Genomic DNA, 21,356 nt, shown 5'->3' on the forward strand with positions numbered 1-21,356 from the left:
CACTCTCTATCGCACTCTGCCTGCACCAAGAGTGACAAGTGCTCTGATCTTTTATAAACCCTGGAGCAGAGGTTTAACCATCTAAAACTATTGACAGTATAACTGTCACAAACAAACACCCCATGAAGTATAGGTATGTACCCCATGTAGGAACGAGTCCCTTCTCTTCCAGGGGGTCTCCTATAAGAAAGGAACAGCTTCAACTATCAAGAAAAGCTGCTTGTTAGACATTGTACTTTTGTGTCACTTCTGCTTTTCTACTCCATTTATTCCATTTTCTTTTCCTCGAGGTGTCTTCTCCCCTTTGATTAGTGGCAAAGCTAGCAACCTGCACGTGAGTGGGTCCATTCCACCGTATCTGACAGGTGGCAGACATACTGCCTCTCTCCAGGCAGGTCCGTCCCACTTGCCCTCACAGCCATTCTTCAGTCAATGGATTCTTTGGGAGGGATGGAAGTAGTAGTCTCTTCTGGAGACCAGGAAAAGCCATGTGACAGTTAAGCCTGTTTCCTACAATCTGTAGACAACACAGAAATGACACACCTGTGCGCACTCACACTCGCAGCACCCCTACACACACAGTAGGGGGCTTAAGATGGTCTTAAGTCTTAATGTCCACTGGTTGAAAGATATCATAGGAAACAATTAGTAAGGAAAATGCAACAGGGTGACACACAGGTGGAAGGAGACATTGGAGACTTTCTGAAAGGTGGAATGATGAGACAGATCTATATTCCTGAGGTCAAGTCCTGGCCAGTGAGCGCCGCACAGTCGTCCTGCCACTGGAACATTGGAAGGATGCGCTCGGCAGAGCTGGCTTGATTGAGTGCTTTTGTCAGCTCAGCACAGAGTGGAAGTAAGGTGTTGCCGAATGATGCAACAACCACAAAACCCCTGACATCTTGTTGTTACAAAGACGGAAACCACCACTCAATGAGGCTGTGCTGCCCACGGAGATCAGTACATCAAGTAGCATGTGCATCGCGCCTGTGGAGACTAAGCGGAAGTGATGGCTGTGTCACTTGCACAGCAGCAGTCTTACTGACCCTGGCAGCTCTGGGCTCCCATATCGGGGGAGGGGCAGCCAGGGTTGCTGGGAGGCCGATTTTCAAACCCCTCTGTGTTGTGTGGGTGATGTTATTCCTGCAGTACTTTTGCATGGATTTTGATAACTCGGGCTCTATTTGAAAAGGAAAACAGCTATGCAGTTTATATTTTACATAGTAAAATAAAGCTGTGAGTAAATAAAACTTTATGTATTATAAATATTAAACTTTATATATTACTGGCTGCTTAGCAAAGTTTGCCATGATTTATTTACTCCTTTAAAAATTCACAGGATCACCAAATTTTACCAGTATAAATGCTGCCCAATGTCCATTCCACTGACTCAATAGAAGTCATTGTTCCAAAACTGAAGTTTTTAACTTGAGGCTGCAAGGTTAGCAACAGGGTCTTCAAGTTGTCCATCATGCTACGTAGATGTGGAAGCGTATTCATCTTACAGCTCCAGCATGCCTGTTGTTCAGCTGCTGTGAAGAGTATCCCAGATGAAGGAAGTACAGTGATTGTGATGTTCGGGAACAAGTTATCCAGATCTGCCCCAGTCTCTTTTTTTTTTTTTTTTTTTAAGATTTTATTGTTATTGGAAAGCCGGATATACAGAGAGGAGAGACAGAGAGGAAGATCTTCCATCCGATGTTTCACTCCCCAAGTGAGCCGCAACGGGCCGGTACACGCCAATCTGATGCCGGGACCTGGAACCTCTTCCGGGTCTCCCACGCGGGTGCATGGTCCCAAAGCTTTGGGCCGTCCTCAACTGCTTTCCCAGGCCACAAGCAGGGAGCTGGATGGGAAGTGGAGCTGCCGGGATTAGAACCGGCGCCCATATGGGATGCCGGGGCACGTTCAAGGCGAGGATTTTAGCCGCTAGGCCACGCTGCCGGGCCCAGCCCCAGTCTCTTAAAAAAAATTTTTTTTTAAAGAGAAACACAAAGAGTTCCCAACTGCTAGCTCACTCCCTCACATCCTGCAACAGCCACGTTTGGGCAGGTCAAAGCCAGGAGCTGTGAACACCATCTTGTTTGTGGGTGATTGGCACCCAACTGCTTGAGCCATCGCCTGCTGCCTCCCAGGCTATGCAGGGCCAAGCCCCTACTCTAATGGGCACTGCATATACAGAATGTGTGTGTCCTAAGTGGCACCTTAACCACCGTATCAGTCACTGTCCCTGCCTGATTCCTTGAAGAGCAGCCAATCTGGGGTGGGTGTTGTGGCGTAGTGAGTTGACTCGCTGTCTGCAGTGCCAGCATCCCATAGGACTGCCAGTTTAAATCCCAACTGCTCCGCTTGTGGTTCAGCACTTATGATCCACTTTGGAAAAGCAGGGAAGATGGCTCAAATGCTTGCTACCCATGTTGGAGGCTCAAAGGAGGCATCTCTGTCTCTGCCTTTCTTTAACTGTACTTTTCAAATAAATAAATAAATTTTTAAAAAGAAAAAGAGGAGGAATAGTGCATCTGAGTTCTCAGAACATTCCAGAGGAGCTTCTCCTCAGAACGAGCCGCATCCGTGCACTGTGCAGACTCCTCAAGCTGCCCCTTCCTCGGCTCTGGCCGCAACGTCTCCCACCGTGGCTGCATCCCTGGCCACTCACGCTGGACCACTTACTGCTGCTCGCCGCACACATAGATGGCTCCATTGCCTTGCACCTCAAGCGCCTGGCTCTCTCTGGTTCCTAGCGCTTTGCTGTGTCAAGAGACTGCTGACCACTGAAGGCCTTCTTGGCCCTTGGGCCAGCTCCTCCCACTAGAGCAGCTTTCATTCACTCAGAATTCCTGGATGTGCCCTCCCCACCCCCAGCCTCCCATCAGGTCCAGCAAAGTTGGCCCTGAAAAAACAAGCTCTAGCTTCTGTTCAGTTAATACAGCTTCATTCAGACTAGTTTCCCAAAGAGTAGGATCTCATATTCCTTTTGTTTAAAAAAAAAAGATTTTCTATTGCATTTTCAATAAAAATAAGAAAAATCTTCTATTCATTGGTTCACTTCCCAAATGGCTGCAGTGAGCAGAGCTGAGCTGATCGAAAGCCAGGAGCCTCCTCTGGGTGTCCCACACCTGTACAGGAACCAAGGCTTTGGCCATCCTCCACTGCTTTCCCAGGCCATAAGCAGGGAGCTGGATGGGAAGTGGAGCAGCCAGGGCACAAACTGGCTTTCATGTGGGATCTTTCACTTGCATGGGGGAGGATTAGCCAATTGAACCATTGCACTGGCCCCAGGCTTCTGTATTCCACTACCTCTTTTACTGTCAGGTAACTGTACTTTTTCATAAGTCATCAATCAGCGTGTGTCTCAGTTTCCTTATCTGGAATAGTACCAATTATTTTGACCCACTTTGCAAACTTTTAAGAATGTTATCTGATAAGAGTATGACAACCTGCTAAGGGTGAAGTGCTACATTAACATGTGATTACTTACATTTGAAAATGCCATTTTTAGAGAAATATTTGTGGAAAATAGTAGCATCATTTTTGCTTTAGAGTTCACTCCATTTTTGATAATGTTTGCAACTTTTTACTTATATTTGAAGGGCATACATACCCCTTCTATAGTTCATGCCTCAAAGGCCTGAAATATCTCAGCTTAGGCTAGGCTCAAGACAGGAACCAGGGATGCTCTCTGGTCTCCCACATGGGTGGCAGGAGGCCCTGGTACTTGAGCCATCCCTGCTGCCTGCCAGGCTGTGCATTCACAGCAAGATGCATTGGAGCTGGTGTTCCCCAGCACTCCAGTAAGAGACTCGGACATTCTGTGCTGCGGCTTAACCAGTGTGCCGCATTGCCTGCCTCTCCTTTTTGCTTTATCGTGTAAAGATGATTTTGAAAGATCTACACACTCAGAAGCAAGAACCAGTTAAGTGTAGAAAATGGTAGTTGAAGTGTGCTGGTTGGATTTAATTATAAGGTCCTCTAAGCTGTTACAGTAGGTGTAAGTATAGAATATGTTAATACTGAATTTTCTAAATTTTCAAAATTCAGTAGTGACATAGTCTGTTTTTTTCTAACTTTTCTAAATCATTTTGAGATTTACATTTTGCATATAGTTAACCTGTGTCTTCGTTATTTGATGTTGGCAGAGTCTTCTCATGCCCATGTGATGATGTGTTTTTTGTGTGCCTGCATCTTCCCACTAAAGGCATGGTTCAGCCACTACTTTATGGTAAAATTTTGATTGGCCAGAAGGCCAGTTGAATTTTCTGGTTCTCTAAAATCCTTTGGACTTGTCTCCTGCCGTTGGCAAATGTTCCAGGTAGTGCCTCATTGCTCTTTGTTTTCCTAGTGACTGCAGTTGAGAGAGTGTGATTTCTACCTAGGGGTTGAAAAGCGGTGGCCCAGGGGCTTTATCCAGCAGCAAAGAGATTTTGTTTGACCTTCAGCATTAAAAGCAATTCATTAATTGCTGCCTTTAGACAAGGCACTCTGTCTCCAGCTGACCTTGGTCCCCATGACTTCTGATTATCTTACACCTGGCCCGCTTGGTGCATGCATATTCCCTGCCTGGCAGTAGGTGAGCATCAGATTACATGCTCATACAAAAGGTAATCGCCAGTTTGCATGTTCTCTCAGCCCCTGGGTGAAGCAACACAGCCTCTGTGGTGTGTGAGGTCACCGTTGTGTTAGTTATCTCTGTATTGTGGTTTAGACATGGAGGGTGTGTATCAGGAGACTGCATTCTTGGCCATTGAGAGATGTGTGTAGTTCTGCTGGAGACTGAGTGAAGAAGCTTAAATTAAAAACAAAGTTGGGACTGGCGCAGTACACTAAGTGACTAAAGTCCTCACCTTGCATGAGCCAAAATCCCATATGGGCACCTGTTTGTGTCCCAGCTGTTCCACTTCCCATCCAGCTCCCTGCTTGTGTCCTGGGAAAGCAGTGGAGGACAGCCCAAAGCCTTGGGACCCTGCACCCGTGTGGGAGACCCAGAAAGAGCTCCTGGCTCCTGGCTTCAGATCAGCTTAGCTTGGCCATTGTGTCCACTTGGGGAATGAACCAGATGGAAGATCTTTCTGTCTCTCCTCTCTGTAAATCTCACCTTCCAATAAAAATAAATTTATCTTTGAAAAAAGAGTTCCCGACACCAGACACGGCCATGTTGTTTGGTGACATACTAGAATTGTTGTGTTATGTCTGATGCCGCACACTGCCTCTCCAGTTCTACAAGCAGCATTTTTGGGAGTGGGAAGAGATAGAAAGAGACCAAGGTTTACCTAGACCCTCCTGGCAGCCCTATTAGATAGCTTACAGATGTAGGCACTCCAGATCCTCCACAGGACAAATCATTGTGTTGGGGTCTTAGGGTAAGAAATAAAGTCCATTTTCAGGAGCTGACTTTGTCAAGCCTGATTCCACATGTGATTTGAGACCTAGGTCAGCTCACTGACTGTACGGAGCCTTAGTATTCTTCTGGCAGGGGACAGCTGATATATCACTGTTTGTTGGTTTGTTTTGAATTGTAGCCATTGTAGAATTAGCCAGCTACCACGTTTGACTATATAGGCAAAAAATCACTGAACTACCATAGTACTGTTCTAAATTGGAACATTTTTTAGAGAAGAAAAAAAATTGGGGTGGGGGCAAGTGTTTGGCTCAGTGATTAATTTGCATCCATCTTAGAGTGTGGGGTTTGAGTCCTGGCTCTGCTCCTGACCCCAGCTTCTTGCAGGCCTACATCCTGGGCAACAGCAGATGAGCTCGCAAGCACTTGGGAGACCTGCACTGAGTTTTGGGGTCCTGCATTGATTCTTGGCTTCAGCATGGCCTAGCTTTGGCCAGTGCAGGCATTTGGTGAGATGTGTTACTCTCTCTCTTCTTATCCCAAATAAATAAAAATTAATGTTGTTCTAAGTTGAAATTAAAAAAAAGGAAGAAGCCTGAACTATTAAGCCATAAGAACACAGGGAGAAACCTTACACTAAGTGAAAGGAACCCGTGTGGAAAGGCTGCATACTGCATGATTCCAAATGGCTGACATTCTGGAAAGGGCAAAGCTATGGGGGGAGGGGCGAGAGAGAGAGAGAGAAGAGAGTGTGTGTTTGCCAGAGGTTAGAGAAAGAGGGAGGAGTGACTGGGCATATTGCAGGATTTTTAAGACAGTGAAATTATTCTGTTTGATACATGTCGTTATACATTTGTCCAAATCCATATGATGTATGGCACCCAGAGTGAACCCTAACATGAACTGTAGCCTTCTGAGTGATAGTGATGGATCAGTGTTGGTTCATCTAAATGTAACAAATGTGCCATTGTGGTGTGGCATGGTGATAGTGTGAAAGTGGGAGGGGCAGGTGCATGAGGGTAAGGAATATATGGGAACTTTGTGTTTTTCTCAGCGTTGGCTGTGAACCTAAATGTCTCTGAAAAAGAAAGACACAAGATCTGTTACGTGCAGTACAGCACCCTCCTCCCTTTCAGCCCTGCACTTCCTGGTTTTTGTTGTCTGCAGGCTGGGGACCAACACAAGAGAATGAGCCGACCTGTTAGTACAAACTTGTGCACTGGAGGAAAATGAGAATAAATACTGGCATTTTTATTAATATCGTTCCTTTCTCAAACATGGGGTGCAATTGTGTGTTTAAAGACTTCATTGTTTGCATAGAGATTTGTGGGTTGGATTTTGTGATTGCCTGTGAAAAAATGTTTTCCTTTGCCCATAAGATTAAATATTCAAATTTTTCAGCAAATGCATTTTATTCATTAAGAGATTATGCCTTCTTCTCTGTAGCTGAACCTCGTTCTTTAATAAGGTTTGTAGTGCCATTGACTTAAAGAAAAACACACCTACTCTGAAATTCTGAAGGATGAGTTCAGGTTTCTTCTCTCTCTGACGTAGAAAGCTCACACTAAATATATATTAGTGCAAATCAACCTGTGTCATGTGTCTTGGAAGACCCACTCCTTGAAGGTAATGGTCATTTTGTCAGTTACACAGCCGATTGCATTGAGCCCTCCCTGTTGTATATGGGATCTTGTCCAAAAGCAAATTTGTGACACTGTTAATTTTTCTCTTTAAGTCAACTGCTAAAATTGCAAATGTCTATTCATTAGTTTTTGAATCTTTTTTTTAAATATTTATCTTTATTGGAAAGTCAGATATACAGAGAGGAGGAGAGACAGACAGGAAGATCTTCCGTCCGCTGATTCACTCCCCAAGTGGCCGCAACAGCCAGAGCTGAGCCGAACCAAAGCCAGGAGCAGGTAGATTTTTTTTTTTTTTTTACTTTTCACCTTTGGAAATGGTCTTGTCTTAGTGCATGTATTCTTCATAGTACAGTGGAAGATGGCTGAAGTGCTTGGGCCCCTGTACCCACACATGGGCCCTGGAAGACACTCTGGGCTTCAGATTGAGCCAGGTCTAGACCTTCCGGTCATTTGGGAAGTGAACCTGTGGATGTGGAAGAGCTTTCTCTGTCTGTCTCTCTCTCTCTCTCTCTCTCTCTCTCTCTCTCTCTCTCTGTCTCTCTGTAACTCTGCCTTTCAAAAATTTTTCTTACATTTTATTATTATTATCATCATCATTTTATGATGCAGTTCCATAAGCCTTGGGATTTCCCCCGCCCCCTCTGTAAATGCTCCCCTCCCCACTGAATTCCCCTATGTCATTACAACAGTATAGTTCCTCATAAATGTCATAAGTCCATCACTGCAGGCATGGACAATGGCAGAGAAAAAATTTAAATCCATACTTTTCCCTTGTTTCCACATCATCCTTAATAGTTTTCTGGGGACTAATGCTGTGATATAGTAGGTTAAGCCTCCTTCTGTGTTGTTAGCATCCCATATGGGCACCACTTTTTCTGGCTACTCCACCTATGACCCAGTTCCCTGCTAATTTACCTAGGAAAGCAGCGGAGGATGGGCCTAATCCTTGGGCCCTCTGCACCCATGTGGGAGACCTAGAACATGCTGCTGGCTCCTGGCTTCAGACCAATCTAACTGTTGCTGTTGCATCATATGGAAGTGAACCAGCATATGGAAGATCTCTCTTTTTCTCCTTTTCTGTCTTTTGTTCTGCCTTTCAATGAAAAGTTAATCTTTAAAAAGAATAGTTTCCGGGCCCGGCGCAATAGCATAGTGGCTAAAATCCTCGCCTTGAACTCACCCAGATTCCATATGGGCACCAGTTCTAATCCTGGCGGCCCTGCTTCCCATCCAGCTCCCTGCTTGTGGCCTGGGAAAGCAGTTGAGGACGGCCCAAAGCTTTGGGACCCTGCACCCATGTGGGAGACCCGGAAGAAGCTCCTGGCTCCTGGCTTTGGATTGGCTCAGCTCCAGCCATTGCGGCTGCTTGGGGAGTGAACCATCGGACAGAAGATCTTCCTCTGTCTCTTGTCCTCTCTGTATATCTGACTTTGCAAAAAAAATAAATGAATCTTTAAAAAAAATAGTTTCCTCAGCACTTCCCACTATAGATTCCTTTGATCTTTAATATTTTCTGAAGCAGAGGTGACAACATAGTTTATTGCTTAAAGGTAGAGAACTTAAATGTAAGCCAACTGATCCTGACTTTGACTGCTGTAATGTTTTATTTCAGAGAAGTTAATTACAGCAGCTAGCATTCTGTCTGTGTGTGCTGTGTTGTCCCAGTGACTTTGCATGTTACATACTGGGATCTATATCTGCCTGTAGGTCACATCCCAATAGCTATCCTCTTTCTTGGTTGATGCAAGTTAAAGGCATCCCCAGGTTCTCAGAAGACCCCCTAGTTTTAATAAGACTTTGAGTATAACAGTGTTAGTAGTCTTTTATTGTCCTATAGATCAAAGTGGGGGAGGGGAAGTGGCACTGAGCATAAACGAATTAAATAAGACAAATGTAAACTTCACTTTAGGCTGGCTAGCAAAGAAAGTGTCTCATAGCCTGTTGTGGTGGGATAGAGATCCACTGATTGTGTGTGTGTGTGTGTGTGTGTGTGTGTGTGTGTGTGTGTAAGAATAAACCCTGAGGTTCTTTTTTAATTAAAAAGGTAAGTCACAGTTTAATCAATTCAATGACATATGTGTTCTCTACTATCTGTTAAACTTTCATGCAGAGAAATTTTGAAATTTACTGAAAAAAAAAAGGCTTTAATAATATGAACTGCTGCTGTTCCTTAATTCATTTATGTTACCCTGGACAAATTCCATAAAACCTTGCAGAACTGAAATAATAATCTGTGTCCTCAGGTCTCAAAATTGGAATTCCAGCTCCCTTTGGAAGACAGCGTGTCCAGTTCACCCTGGTAGATGTGTTTGTAAATACTGTTTCTGTCAAACAAGCAGTATTTTAAAGGATAATTCCCCTTTAAAAAGGTCAGAAAAAAAAAAAGGATACAAGCTATTTATCTAATTCTGACTCCAAACTGAATCTCAAAAGGGAAACCTTCTAGTATTTTACAAATAGAATAAAGTGTCATTATATTTAGCGAAGTTTATTTTTATAACTGCATCCGCCAGTACTCCTCCTCCTGCTTGATTAGAATTCTGCTCTGTCTCCTCCGGAACATTCTCTGGAAGAGCCTCACTAATTTTGAGTCTTAGGTGCTGCCTTCGGGAGGGAGTGTACAGCCTCTCTTTCTGGGTCTTTGTCCGTGAAACGGTGTTTTCACTTAGTTGTCCATTTCTGTCTGTGATCTGCGCTTTCACTCGAGCCTTCCACTCTGTGCGAGGGCAGTGTGGTGAATTCCAAGGAATGCCGTATCTTTCCTGCGTCCTCAGGGGTGGGGAATATTGGGGTTTCTTACAAATGAAGTGATTGAGTTTCAGTTGAGTAGTAGGAAGGTTTTTCTCCCTTGGAGTAACCCTGATTTTATCAACAGAGAGCAGTTCCTCCCGGGTAGCTTTCCTGCACATGTAAAATATAGTAGGAGTGGTTTCATTTTAAGAAATGGGTGCGTCTGGAATCATTGGAAAGACTTTTCACTGCATTTTATTATGAAGATGAGTAAGAATCATTCTTGGCTTTGTGGATTTCTGAAGAGTTGCCAGTCACGATCACTCTGTGGTGTGAGGGTGAGTTATGTTTTCAGACTGTTAACCTGTGGAAGAAACAACAATGAATTTCACCGTGCTGTGTAAGAAGCTATCCTGAGGGGCTGCATGTGCTAGTGGTATCCCATATGGGAAGCCTTTCCAGTCCCGGGCTCTTCCACTTGCAATCCACCTCCCTGCTAATGGGGCTGATAAAAGTAGCAGAAGATGGCTCAAATGTTTGAGCCCCTACACCTACATGGGAGACCAGGAAGAAACTCCTGGCTCCTGGCTTCGGACTGGCCCAGCTCCAGTCTTTGTGGCCATCTTGGGAGTGAGCCAGCAAATGGAGGATATCTTTCTCTCTGTTGGTCCTTCTCCTTCAGTAATTATGCTTTCAAAATTAATCTTTAAAAAAAATAATCTTTAAAAAATAAAGCTGGCTTGAGTAAATGTGGCCCTCATAATGGACATGAAACAGATGGTGCTGTACCGAGTACAGCTGAGTAAAGTGACTGACCATGTGACCAGGCAGCCTCGGAGCACCGACAGCTGGCTGTGGGAGGCAGGACCTTGTGTCCAGAGTGTCTTTTGAGGGAGCCTCACAGAGAGAACATGATCCTTTGCTTGGAGAGATCAGCTGGGCTTGATGGAGTGGTGCCTGTCCCTACCGTCTGTCTCCTTCTTGTGGTGATGAACACTAGATTTTGGAATAGCTTGATGTAGTGGAAAGCAAACCTGATTTTCTGTCCTATCGGACTTAAAACATTCTGTGCTTTTCTCTAGGCTCCGTCTTGTCACGTGAGCACGTTGATATATCACTGAATGTCACAATATTGATCACGGTGACTACCTGTCTGAAAAGCTGTGACTTGAGGTGGCAGAGGCTGCATGAACTCTTCTGCCTGAACAAGCCCTGATGAAGCTCGGTGACGCAAATGTCAGGGGACTCAGGCCAGGCATCAGGAGCCATGTGGGCGGAGCAGCACCTGACAGATGGATTGAAGGGGGCGGTGCTAACCTGCAGGAGGCTGGCTGCATTGGCCTGTTGTTTATAGGAAATACATGAAGGAGAGAAGATGACAAGAGATTTACTTTCCCTTCCCCCACCTTACTACTGTCCTTTCTGGAATGTGTTCTCATTTCCTTCATTTTTGCCCTCTCTTTTGACGGTTGTTAATTTATTAGTGAATGATGAATGACCAGTCTGTGAAATCAAGCCTTTTCTCAAAGCTTTGGGATAATGTCCCGAGATAATGAGCTGCATTTAGCTTTCTCTTACATACAGAAACCTTGAAAATATGAAATTGTTTATGCTGGTGTCATTTCATTAATGACCCACAGAAGTCATGCTTTCTTTGTTGATAACATTATAGTAGAACTGTGGGCTCACGCCCTTTGCAATGAGAAGACATCATCTGGGCAGAGGCCACAGAGAACTGTGCTGCTCCCCCAGTAGACGGTGTGCCACATGAGCATGACAGCCACACCCTGGCTGTTACTTGGAACAGGTGCTGACCTCGGTCAGGACCCCAGGGAAGCAAAGTGAGCACTGGGTTGACCAGCAGCAGCAGCGAGGCTGGGCTGTGGGACCTTGCAAAGTCAGCTCCGAGGAGCTCATCTGTGTTTAAGTCAGAAAACAGCGTGTTTCCCCAGACCTTGGTTGTGATTAAAAAAAAAAAAAAATGCCCAGACAAGCCCCACTGCACGCTTGGTGTTCTCATCTTCTGGTGAGCAAGCAAGGAGCAGGAGGCCGTGCGTTTCTGAGCAGCTCTTTGAAATATCAGATCTGCCCTGTAACAAAAACTTTGCGCAAGTCTTATGATCTGAACCTCTTCCAATCTGCACAGCTCTCTCTGTCTGCTCCCACCTCTCTCTCTCCCTTTTCTCGTTTTCCTCCTCCTCTCAAGGGCTAATGTGAGTCTGCCAGTGTTTTGATCCTGTTTGCCCTCTCGGCTGCTCCAGGCTTCTGCAGCTTTGTCTCAGGCCCTGGGGAAGGAACAGTTGTGAATGCCTGTGACTCAATCGACACCCACTCTTCGGGCTCTGATTGGTTGTCACCTTGCCCTGGCCATATGGCTGAGAGAGCTCCAGTCCACATCCCTTGCTGAGTCTGTCCCCTGACTGTCGTCCGCAGTCACCCATAACACCAGGAACAGGGTCCCTGCTTTGTTCCCTGCTCCTCCTTTGCTTCAGCTGGGCAGTAGAAGGCGAGCCCACTGTATTTCCTCAGGATGGCTGAAAATCCAAAGATACTCTTTCCTTTTGTGCCGGTGTAGTAATTAAGTAGCCTCTTGGGCTGTTTTTGCTCAAAGTTGAGTTTTGGGAGGCAGAGGTCATGTTTCTGCTGTGTCATTCCCCTGCCCCGGGATTCCCTCCTGCCTGTTGAGCTGTTTCCTAAAGGGCTCTCTCTGCCTCTCTCTGCCTGCCACTGCTGCCCTGCAGCTTATTCATTCATACACAGATGTCCGGTAGGGAGGAAGACTGAGAGCAACTCCAAATAATGATTTAATTTTTAAACATCTTTGTGTTCTGGCTGTCACTAAGCAATAAGGTGCACGTGCGGCCCCCAGGATTGTCTGCAGCGGCACTGCTGTTCCTCTTGGAAAGCACAGTGGCTCACTTACCCTGCCTTGAACACTTGAGAAATTGAAGGCTTGAAAGTGAATTTTCCTAAGTCCTTGGGTATTCTATTAATTTACATTTTGATTATTCAGTCAGTGGTCTCTGCAAAGATTTTGGACCCTGCATCCGTTTTTGTTTTAAGTGTTTGCTTGAAGAAACAGTAATTGCAGAGCGTATCAGGTAGCAGAATTGGTTTTCACCGCAAATTGGCCTTTACAGGCTATTTTCTTTGTCTAAAAAGAGTCAATAATAAAAATTCTCTCAAGAATGAATTTTATATTGTCGCAAAGGCTTTCAGAACATATTTTATAAATAATGTTAAGTACATAGCCTGCGGGTGTGTATTCTTTGGAGACACAGATGGCAAAGTTAGTTGGAGCCATCAGTAGGGATTAGAAGATTCACAGGGCCCTGTGGTTCCAGTGAACCCCTGATTCAAATCTCTGTTCACTTCCTCTGTGGGTTGTTTTTGTCTGAGATGCACACCTCAGCTGATGAAGTCAGCAGGACGCAGATGGAAGAGGGCTCTCACTCTCCTGGCCCTCCTGCCCCTGCTGCTCCCCCCCACCCACCCCTCCTGCCCCCCCACATCCCCCTGCTCTCCCGTCCCCTCCCCCTGCCCCTCATCCCGCCTACCCCCTCCCCTCCTGTCCCCACTCCCCCCCCCACCCCTCCTGTCCCCACTCCCCCCCCCCCGCCCCTCCTGTCCCCACTCCCCCTCCCCCCGCCCCTCCTGTCCCCACTCCCCCCCCCCCGCCCCTCCTGTCCCCACTCCCCCTCCCCCCAGCCCCTCCTGCTGCTGTAAGGCACAGGTGCTCTCCAGGCCTGTGGCTGGTCTTGAGTTCCTTCACTTCCCGTGCTGCAGTGGGAACAGGCGCAGCAAACAGCTGAGGAGCTCCCTTCAAGGCGCTCACATTCTGTTCTGTGAGGATGGGTTATTGTAGAAAGAAAAGATTCCCTAACACATTTTTCCATGGCTTTGACTAAAGCCTAAAAAGTTCAAGGAAACTGGGCGCGGCACAGTGGCCTAGCAGCTAAAGTCCTCGCCTTAAACGCACCAGGATCCCATATGGGCGCCAGTTCTGATCCCGGTAGCTCCACTTGCCATCCAGCTCCCTGCTTGTGGCATGGGAAAGCAGTCAAGGACGGCCCAAAGCCTTGGGACCCTGCACCCACACAGGAGACCCAGAAGAGGTTCCTGGTTCCTGGCTTCAGATGGGCGCAGCACTGGCCGTTGTGGTCACTTGGGGAGTGAATCATCAGATGGAAGATCTTCCTCTCTGTATATCTAACTTTGTAATAAAAAGTAAATAAATCTTTAAAAAAAATATTTAAAAAAATTTCAAGGAAACTTAGCTTTTAATTTCTGTGCATGTGACTAATCCCTGTTCTACCAAAATAAATGTTTGTGTTTGTGCAGACCCTATCCTACGCATGAGTTATACAAGTCAGTCATTTTAAAAAGTCCTATTTATTAATTCCTTGCTTGAGGTCAAAGTTTCATTGTTTAAAATTTGTTTAATGTTTAAATTGGGGTAGATGCATGATGTTCGATTAATAAAAATCTGTATCGTGGGTGTCTTTGTCAGATGCAAAATAATCACAATAATAGCCAACAATCTGCTAATCCAGCTCTAAGTCCTTTACAATTATTAGGTCATTTGGTACTCCTAGGAATCCTAGGAATACTGCTAATCACCTCATTTTATACGACGGAACATTGAGGCCCGGGCAGGTTAAGAAGCTGCGCAATCTCACATGGCTAGCTGAGAAGTAGCAGCACTGAAACCAGAGTTGGAACGGTCAGGCTGCAGGCTGGGCTCTCTGCTTCTGTGCTGGACCAGTCAGGCTGGCACACAGAGCGAACGGGTCCAGACACCAGGGCTCTGCTAAGTGCGCTCCGTTCCCTTTGTCTTCATCTGTGGGCCTTGGTTCCATTACATGTAAAATATTTCATACAGCACCAGTTTCATATTCACTGTAAATAGCTGTGAAGTACTTTGAACTCCTCATGTAGAATGTGTGTACATTTTAGATGCGACAAGTTTGAAATGAAGCTAATGATAGACGAGGTGTCAGAGAAGTACAACTTTTATGCTAATAGATTCGATTTCTCTTTGTTCTCATTTGATAGAAAAGAGTAGTTGAACAGCTGCGGAAGAACTTGATAGTGAAACAAGAACAACCAGACAAGTTCCAAATCCAGCCATTGCCACAACCTGAAAACAAACTACAAACAGCACAGCAACAACCACTCCAGCAGCTCCAGCAGCAGCAGTACCACCACCACCACGCCCAGCAGTCGGCCGCACCCTCCCCCGCCTTGACTGCTTCTCAGGTACAGTGTGGAGATGTCGTCGCAGGCCTTCTCCGTATGGTTCCCACGGACACAGAGCCAGAAGGGTGGCATGACTCGTGAAAACTAGTGTGGCAGTGGGCTCTGTTGTCAGAGCAAGCAAAGCATGCTGGTGGCTGGTTATGGACTGAGCCCATGACCAGGTATTGGTTGGGGAAGGTTAGTGACAGAGGAGACATGCTTTCTGAACATTAATTCTTGAATTACTAGATGCGTTTATTTGCAAAACTCATTCTGAAAGTTTGTGTGACTTGATGTCTTCTAGAATTGTTTTTCTAGAATTCATAGTTCACACAGATTCCTCCAAGACCGTTGAAATGAGAAAAATGCCTGTTCATACTTAATGTACTCACTTGTCACCCATTTCAAAGTCTATAGGATCTTCTGATTCCTGGGCATGGGCACTTGGCCCTCAGCAGCGCCATGTCTTCACACTTGATCTTCTCCGTGTCTTTACAATGAGAGCGGACGGTTGTAGTTCACTATTAATAGACATGGGGTGGCTCATGTACAACACTGGGGAAGTGAGTGAATTATTTATGATATACCAAAGATAGTTAACCTTCAGTAGAAGTGACTCTAGATTGGCACTCTCCCATGTTCATCCATATGAGCCTCCTACTATCCCCAATCCCATGAGAAAGGTGATATTGCTATTTTTATTTTCTAGAAGAGGATACATAGGGCACAAAGAGGTCAGATATTTTACCTAAGATGGTGTAAACATTGTGTGGCGGGAGCCAAGACTTGAACTCAGCTACTCTGAAGTATGTCCTCTCAATTTCTCTCTTATATTGACATATAATACCACAAAGCCCACACCATGTGCAACCAGAGAAACAAACAAAAACAGTATACTATAGAGCCACGTATATGGCTTTTATCCTAATCTTTACCCTGAGGCTATTTAGAAAGTAGACACTTAATACTGACTGTGAAAGTCCCCTGATCAGGACTTGTATTGCTTCTGAAAGATTACAGGATTACTTTCTTTAAAGTTTATTTGTTTGAAAATCAGAATTAGGGAGAGGCAGAGAGAGAGATTTTCCATATGCTGATTCACTCCCCAAGGGCAGATCCAGGAGCCAAGAGCTTCATTGGTGTCTCCCCCATATGTAACAGGGACTCAAACAGTTGGACCATATTTTGCTGCTTTTCCCAGGCCACTAGCAGGGAGCTAGACTGGAAATGGGACAGCTGGGACATTAACTTGGCTCCTTAGGGGATGCTGGCTCACAAGCGGGATGATATTCTGCTGGCGCTGTCTTCAGACCAGAGAGGGTATACCTAAGAAGCCGTTGAACTTGACTGGACAATAAGATGATGGACTGTATGTTTGGTATATGCTTGCAATGGGGGAATCTCAACTGAACTTGAACTGTGGTTATGCAACAAGGTGGAGGATTCCACCATGGTGGGAGGGTTTGGGGAGGGGTGGGGAGAATCCAAGTACCCATGAAACTGTGTTACATAATACAGTGTAATTAATGAATTAAAAAAAAAAAAAGACAAAAAAAAAAGCCTATAGGGTCGGGTTAAGTTGTTCTCTTTGAAAAGTATTGTTTAATTAGAAAGCATTCACATGGTGGGGGTTGGTTTAGCCTCTACCTGTGGTGCCAGCATCCCGTATAGGTGCCAGTTCGAGACCCGTACACTCCACTGCTAATGTGCCTGGGAAAGCAGCAGGGGAAGGCTTAAGTCCTTGGGCCCCTGCTCTCTTGTGAGAGACTCAGAAGATGCACTGCAAATATTTGGGGAGTAAACCAGCAGACGGAAAATCAATCTTGTTCTCTCTCTTTCTCTCTCTACCCCCTCTTGGCACCTCCCTTCCAGCCTGCCCTCCCTCCCTCTCTCTGCAAATCTGCCTTTCAAATAAAAATATATAAATCTAAAGAGATGTGTTCACATGGCATACGGTACACAGTTTCCTGGTACACAGTAGTCTTCTCCCTTAACTAGAAAAATTCTCTGTGTAAGTAGCATCCAAGGCAGTAGTTATAAATGCTTGTAACAGCTGTTTCTTTCCATGGGACTCTTGAGTTCTGACCCAGAGCCTAATGCTGTCCCCAGACAGTGTGACACAGTGCCTCCCCACCTGGTGGTCCGCCTGGATATACTTCATTGATGTAGCCAAACACTGGTTTGTCTAATGAAACATTTAATGTTAAAAGAGGTAAGATCGATCCTCTAGGTGTTTTGGTTTTTGTCTTCACAGTAGACTATTAATCAATATGTATTGAATGTTGTCTTGATGCTAGATTCTGCTATACAAGGAGAAATGGTCCCTGGCAAGATTCTGGCATGTCATGATCATTTAATTTTCATTAATTCTGTGAACACTTACTGAGGCCCTACTGTGTGCAGTATTGTGTAAGGTATTATAAAGGATAAATTCGCTTATTATAAAACAAAGACTATTTTTAAGAATTTAAAGCATATAGGAAAAGAGAAGAAGAAGCAAACTGCCAGCTAGAATGAAAGCACCACTCAGCAGGTCTGAAAATACCAGAGGACAGCGTGTTTGACTGGACGAATGAGAGGGATTGCCAAGGAGGTGGCATTAGATCAGGGCCTTGCCAAGGCATGGGATTTCAGAGGTGGAAAGCATCTCAGGTAGAAAGAATGGTGTAAGTAGAAGTGTGGAGCCAACAAAGGACGTGCGCAGCTCATGTTGGGATGCCTGCTCCTACAGCAGAGTACCTGCTGGAGTCCCAGCTGTGCCACTTCCTGTCCATCTCTCTGCTCCTGCTCCTGGGAAGGCAGCAGATGATGTGTGAGTGATGATCCCTGTCATCCACATGGGAGACCTGGAGCAGGTCTTGGCTCCTGGGTCAGCTTGGTCAGCTCCACTTGCTGCAGCATATGGCAACTGAACAGATATCTTTCCTCTCTATCTCTGCTCTCTCCTCTTTCTTTTTTTCTACCACCCTGCCTTTCAAATAAATAAATTCTTTAAAAACGTACGTGCATGCCCAGGAATAGCAAGTAGGCTAATGTGGTGGGGTCATGGATTCCTTGAAATAGAGGATAAGCAAAAACAGACAGACAGGAAGGGGCTGGCCAGTGGTAGGAGTGCCCATGTGTACCAGAGCACCAGAGGGAGGCCTTTAAAGGACAAATGGGTGTTTGTGCACAGGATGCAGTAAACATGTGACTTCAGAAGGAGTAACTGTCAAGCAGCAGATGAGCAGTGAGGGATGCTGGGAGGAAGGAGAATTATTCTGTCAGGTGATTGGCTTTGGGCTCCTGGCTTCAGATCAGCTCAGCTCTGGCTATTGCAGCCACTTGGAGAGTGAATCATCAGATGGAAGATCTTCCTCTTTGTTTCTCCTCCTTTCTTTTTTTTAATATTTATTTATTTTTATTGCAAAGTCAGATATACAGAGATGAGGAGAGACAGGAAGATCTTCCATCTAATGATTCACTCCTAAGTGACCGCATCGGCCGGTGCTACGCTGATCCAAAGCCAGGAGCCTCCTCCAGGTTTCCCACATGGGTGCAGGAACCCAAGGCTTTGGGCCGTCCTTGACTGCTTTCCCAGGCCACAAGCAGGGAGCTGGATGGGAAGCAGGGCTGCCGGGATTACAACCGGCGCCCATATGGGATCCCGGCGCTTTCAAGGCAAGGACTTTAGCTGCTAGGCCACTGTGCCGGGCCCTTCTCCTCTTTTCTGTAGATCTGACTTTCCAATAAAAATAAAGAAAACTTAAAAAAAAAAAGAATAAAACAGCTGAATACAGACACACTCTTTTAACCTGGATTAATAGTGGTCTTGTTTTTAGTGATACAATTTAAGTGTAAAAAGAGTACAGTTGATAAAACCAAACAGCAACCAAACTCTGATGGACAGAGGGTGAAGGTTGTATTTGTGGTTGAGTGTCGAACAGTGAGCTTCTGAACAAAATATTCTTAAATAAAATGTAGAGCTTAACAGGACCCCACAGGAACAATCCTTCCAAGTTACAATTTTTGCGTTGGATTCCATATAGGTTTAAACCAGTATCACATTTAATTAGTATAGTCAAAACAATTCAGGATTTTGTTATGGATACTACTGTCCATGTCTGTCTGTGTTAGCTTGTGGTTCGTGAAGGAACCTCCATGCCTCTGTGCTGAGCATGTTTAGGCAGCATTAACTAGCAAAGAGTTAACCATTGCTTTCATCAAAATAATGCCTTTGCCGTTGGGTACCTCTCTCCTGCCTTCCTCCTACAGGGTGGTTCAGATACAGTCATTAGACTTGGATTTCAAAGTTGTAGGTTTTCTTTGTTATCTAAACTGTAACACTCCAAGAGTTCAGCTAGTGTGTTCCCTCTTACTTGAAACAGAAGCAGCAGTCGGCCCAGAGCAGAGAGCCACCCAGTGCTTTTGTCTTGGGGTCAGTGAGGTATGAGTAAATATGTTCTTCAAAAAGTTTTTGTCGAAACATATGGTACTTGCCTTGGGTCTGTGTGGTGTCCAGGGTTTTACAGATGTGACAATGCAGAGAATAAAATCAGCCACAGCTAAGCATCTGTGAAGTAAAATAAAAATGCTGAGATACAGACCTACCAGGTGGAGTGCTTTTTAAGTGTCAGTTAATGCTAAGTATATAATTCAGTTGAGTTTAAGTTTTGATTCCATATTTTCATAGCTAGTAAGTTTAGAGCTACTCAAAATATTGGTAAACATTTCCTTGGACCAAAAGTTTCAATCATGCATGTACTGACCTCTCTAGAATCACAGCAAAATACACAGCTGTGAAGTCTGTGTCAGTGAGTTCTGCTGACCACAGCTTCTACCTCCATAGCCCAGACTTGTGCCAGCGTTGAATGCCGTCCAGTGTTACTTGGTCCCACATCAAAAGTGCTCTGTATATGAATGTTTTAAATTGAAAGAAAGGGCTGATACCACACTGTGTTAAAAAATACCTGTTACAAATAGTTGCTAGCATATAGTCAGCCTGGGTTGCTATACATTTCTAGTGGTTAAATAGCATTTAACTTTTTACAAAAGATTTATTAATTTGAGAGGCAGCGTTAGAGAGAGGGGGAAGGACAGAGAGAGGTCTTCTTCCATCTGCTTCTGCTGGTTCATTCTCCAAATGACCAGAGTGACCGGGGCTAGGCCAGGCTGAAGCCAGTAGCTGAGCTTCTTCCCGGCTGTCCACATGGCTGCAGGGCACCATGCACTTGAACTGTTCTCTGCTGTTTTCCCAGTGCTTTAGCAGGGAGCTGGATCAGAAGCAGGGCAGCTGGGGACATGAACCAGGGCCCATATGGGATGTTGACACGACAGGCAGTGGCTTAACTTGCTACACCACAAAGCCAGCCCAGCATTTAACTTTTATTGTAATCACTGATACAAAATAGACAATCTGCTACCACCCCCGCCCCAAAGTAAATACCACTGTGACCCTTCTCCCAGTTTGACATTACAGGAAGTAGTGGCATAGAGAATAAGCCACCACTGTGTTACTGCCTCAGAAAAGAGGAAGCCAAGATTTGGGTTATGTTATTTGTGCATATTAATAAGGGTTGCTGATTAGGCTATGATGGAATAAATGAGACTAGCTCATAAAATTTTTTGTTTGTTTAAAAGAAGGCTAAAGGATATAGAAAGATTAGCTCATATGTTTGGGGAAGACAGACATTGAAGTATTGCCCACAACCAAATAGCCTAGTACCGAGGCACTTCCATAGATTCCTGAAGGAAATTGTCCAGTATCTTTTCGGGAGACCAGAGCGCTCTCCACTGAGCTAGAATTTGGTAACTAGTATCCATATGGAGCATTTGAACCTTTCAAATGTGACAAGTCCAACTGAGAAACATGTCTTCATTTTATTTTGTTTTAATTAATGGAAGTGTGAGTAGCCAAATGTGGCTGAGAACTCCAAAGGCATGTGATGGAGTGGCCTCAGAATCAGAAGCAGCGAGTTGGACCAGGTACATTGTCAAACTAACTCCTGAGATGCCCACACCCGGAGTGTGATAGCACTGAACGGACGTGTGCCAAGTGGAGGTTGTTAGTTTTTCTTGTTTGGTCGATGACTCCTTTAATTATTTCAGTACAAGTCTCACCTCACTCAGTTTGCCCTTAGCTGTCTGAGGTTTTGGAGAGTCATGACTTTGTTTCTGCCTTACCAGGTCTCAGTGTGTCTTTGATCACTTCTGCAGCAGTTCCCCTGAGAACAGGCGATAGGCAGTGACTCACACCCCCTGGTATCAATAACTGTGTGCTGTAGTAACGCACTCATAGGTTTTGTTATCTGGCGTTGGGGATTTATGGCCTCAGAAGCCATGGTTGTGCTAATCCTCATGCGAGTTTTCCATCTTTCTCTCCAGAAAGCGCCAAAAAAAAAAAAAAAATTAAAAAAAGAAAAAAGGGAGGA

General features: G+C 45.1%; 1 protein-coding gene across 11 annotated transcripts in view; it reads left to right on the forward strand.

Annotated features, from left to right (window-relative positions):
• PHF21A (PHD finger protein 21A) overlaps positions 1 to 21,356 on the forward strand; it is a 208,397-nt gene that overhangs the window by 150,458 nt on the left and 36,583 nt on the right. For all 11 annotated transcript variants that reach the window (XM_058663109.1, XM_058663112.1, XM_058663111.1 and 8 more), the window contains one exon: positions 14,764 to 14,967. In XM_058663109.1, coding sequence (XP_058519092.1) covers positions 14,764 to 14,967 — 204 coding nt within the window. The remainder of the gene's footprint in view (positions 1 to 14,763; positions 14,968 to 21,356) is intronic.

The sequence above is a fragment of the Ochotona princeps genome, chromosome 4 (genome assembly GCF_030435755.1).
Source record: "Ochotona princeps isolate mOchPri1 chromosome 4, mOchPri1.hap1, whole genome shotgun sequence".
In the NCBI taxonomy this organism is placed as follows: Eukaryota; Metazoa; Chordata; class Mammalia; order Lagomorpha; family Ochotonidae; genus Ochotona; species Ochotona princeps.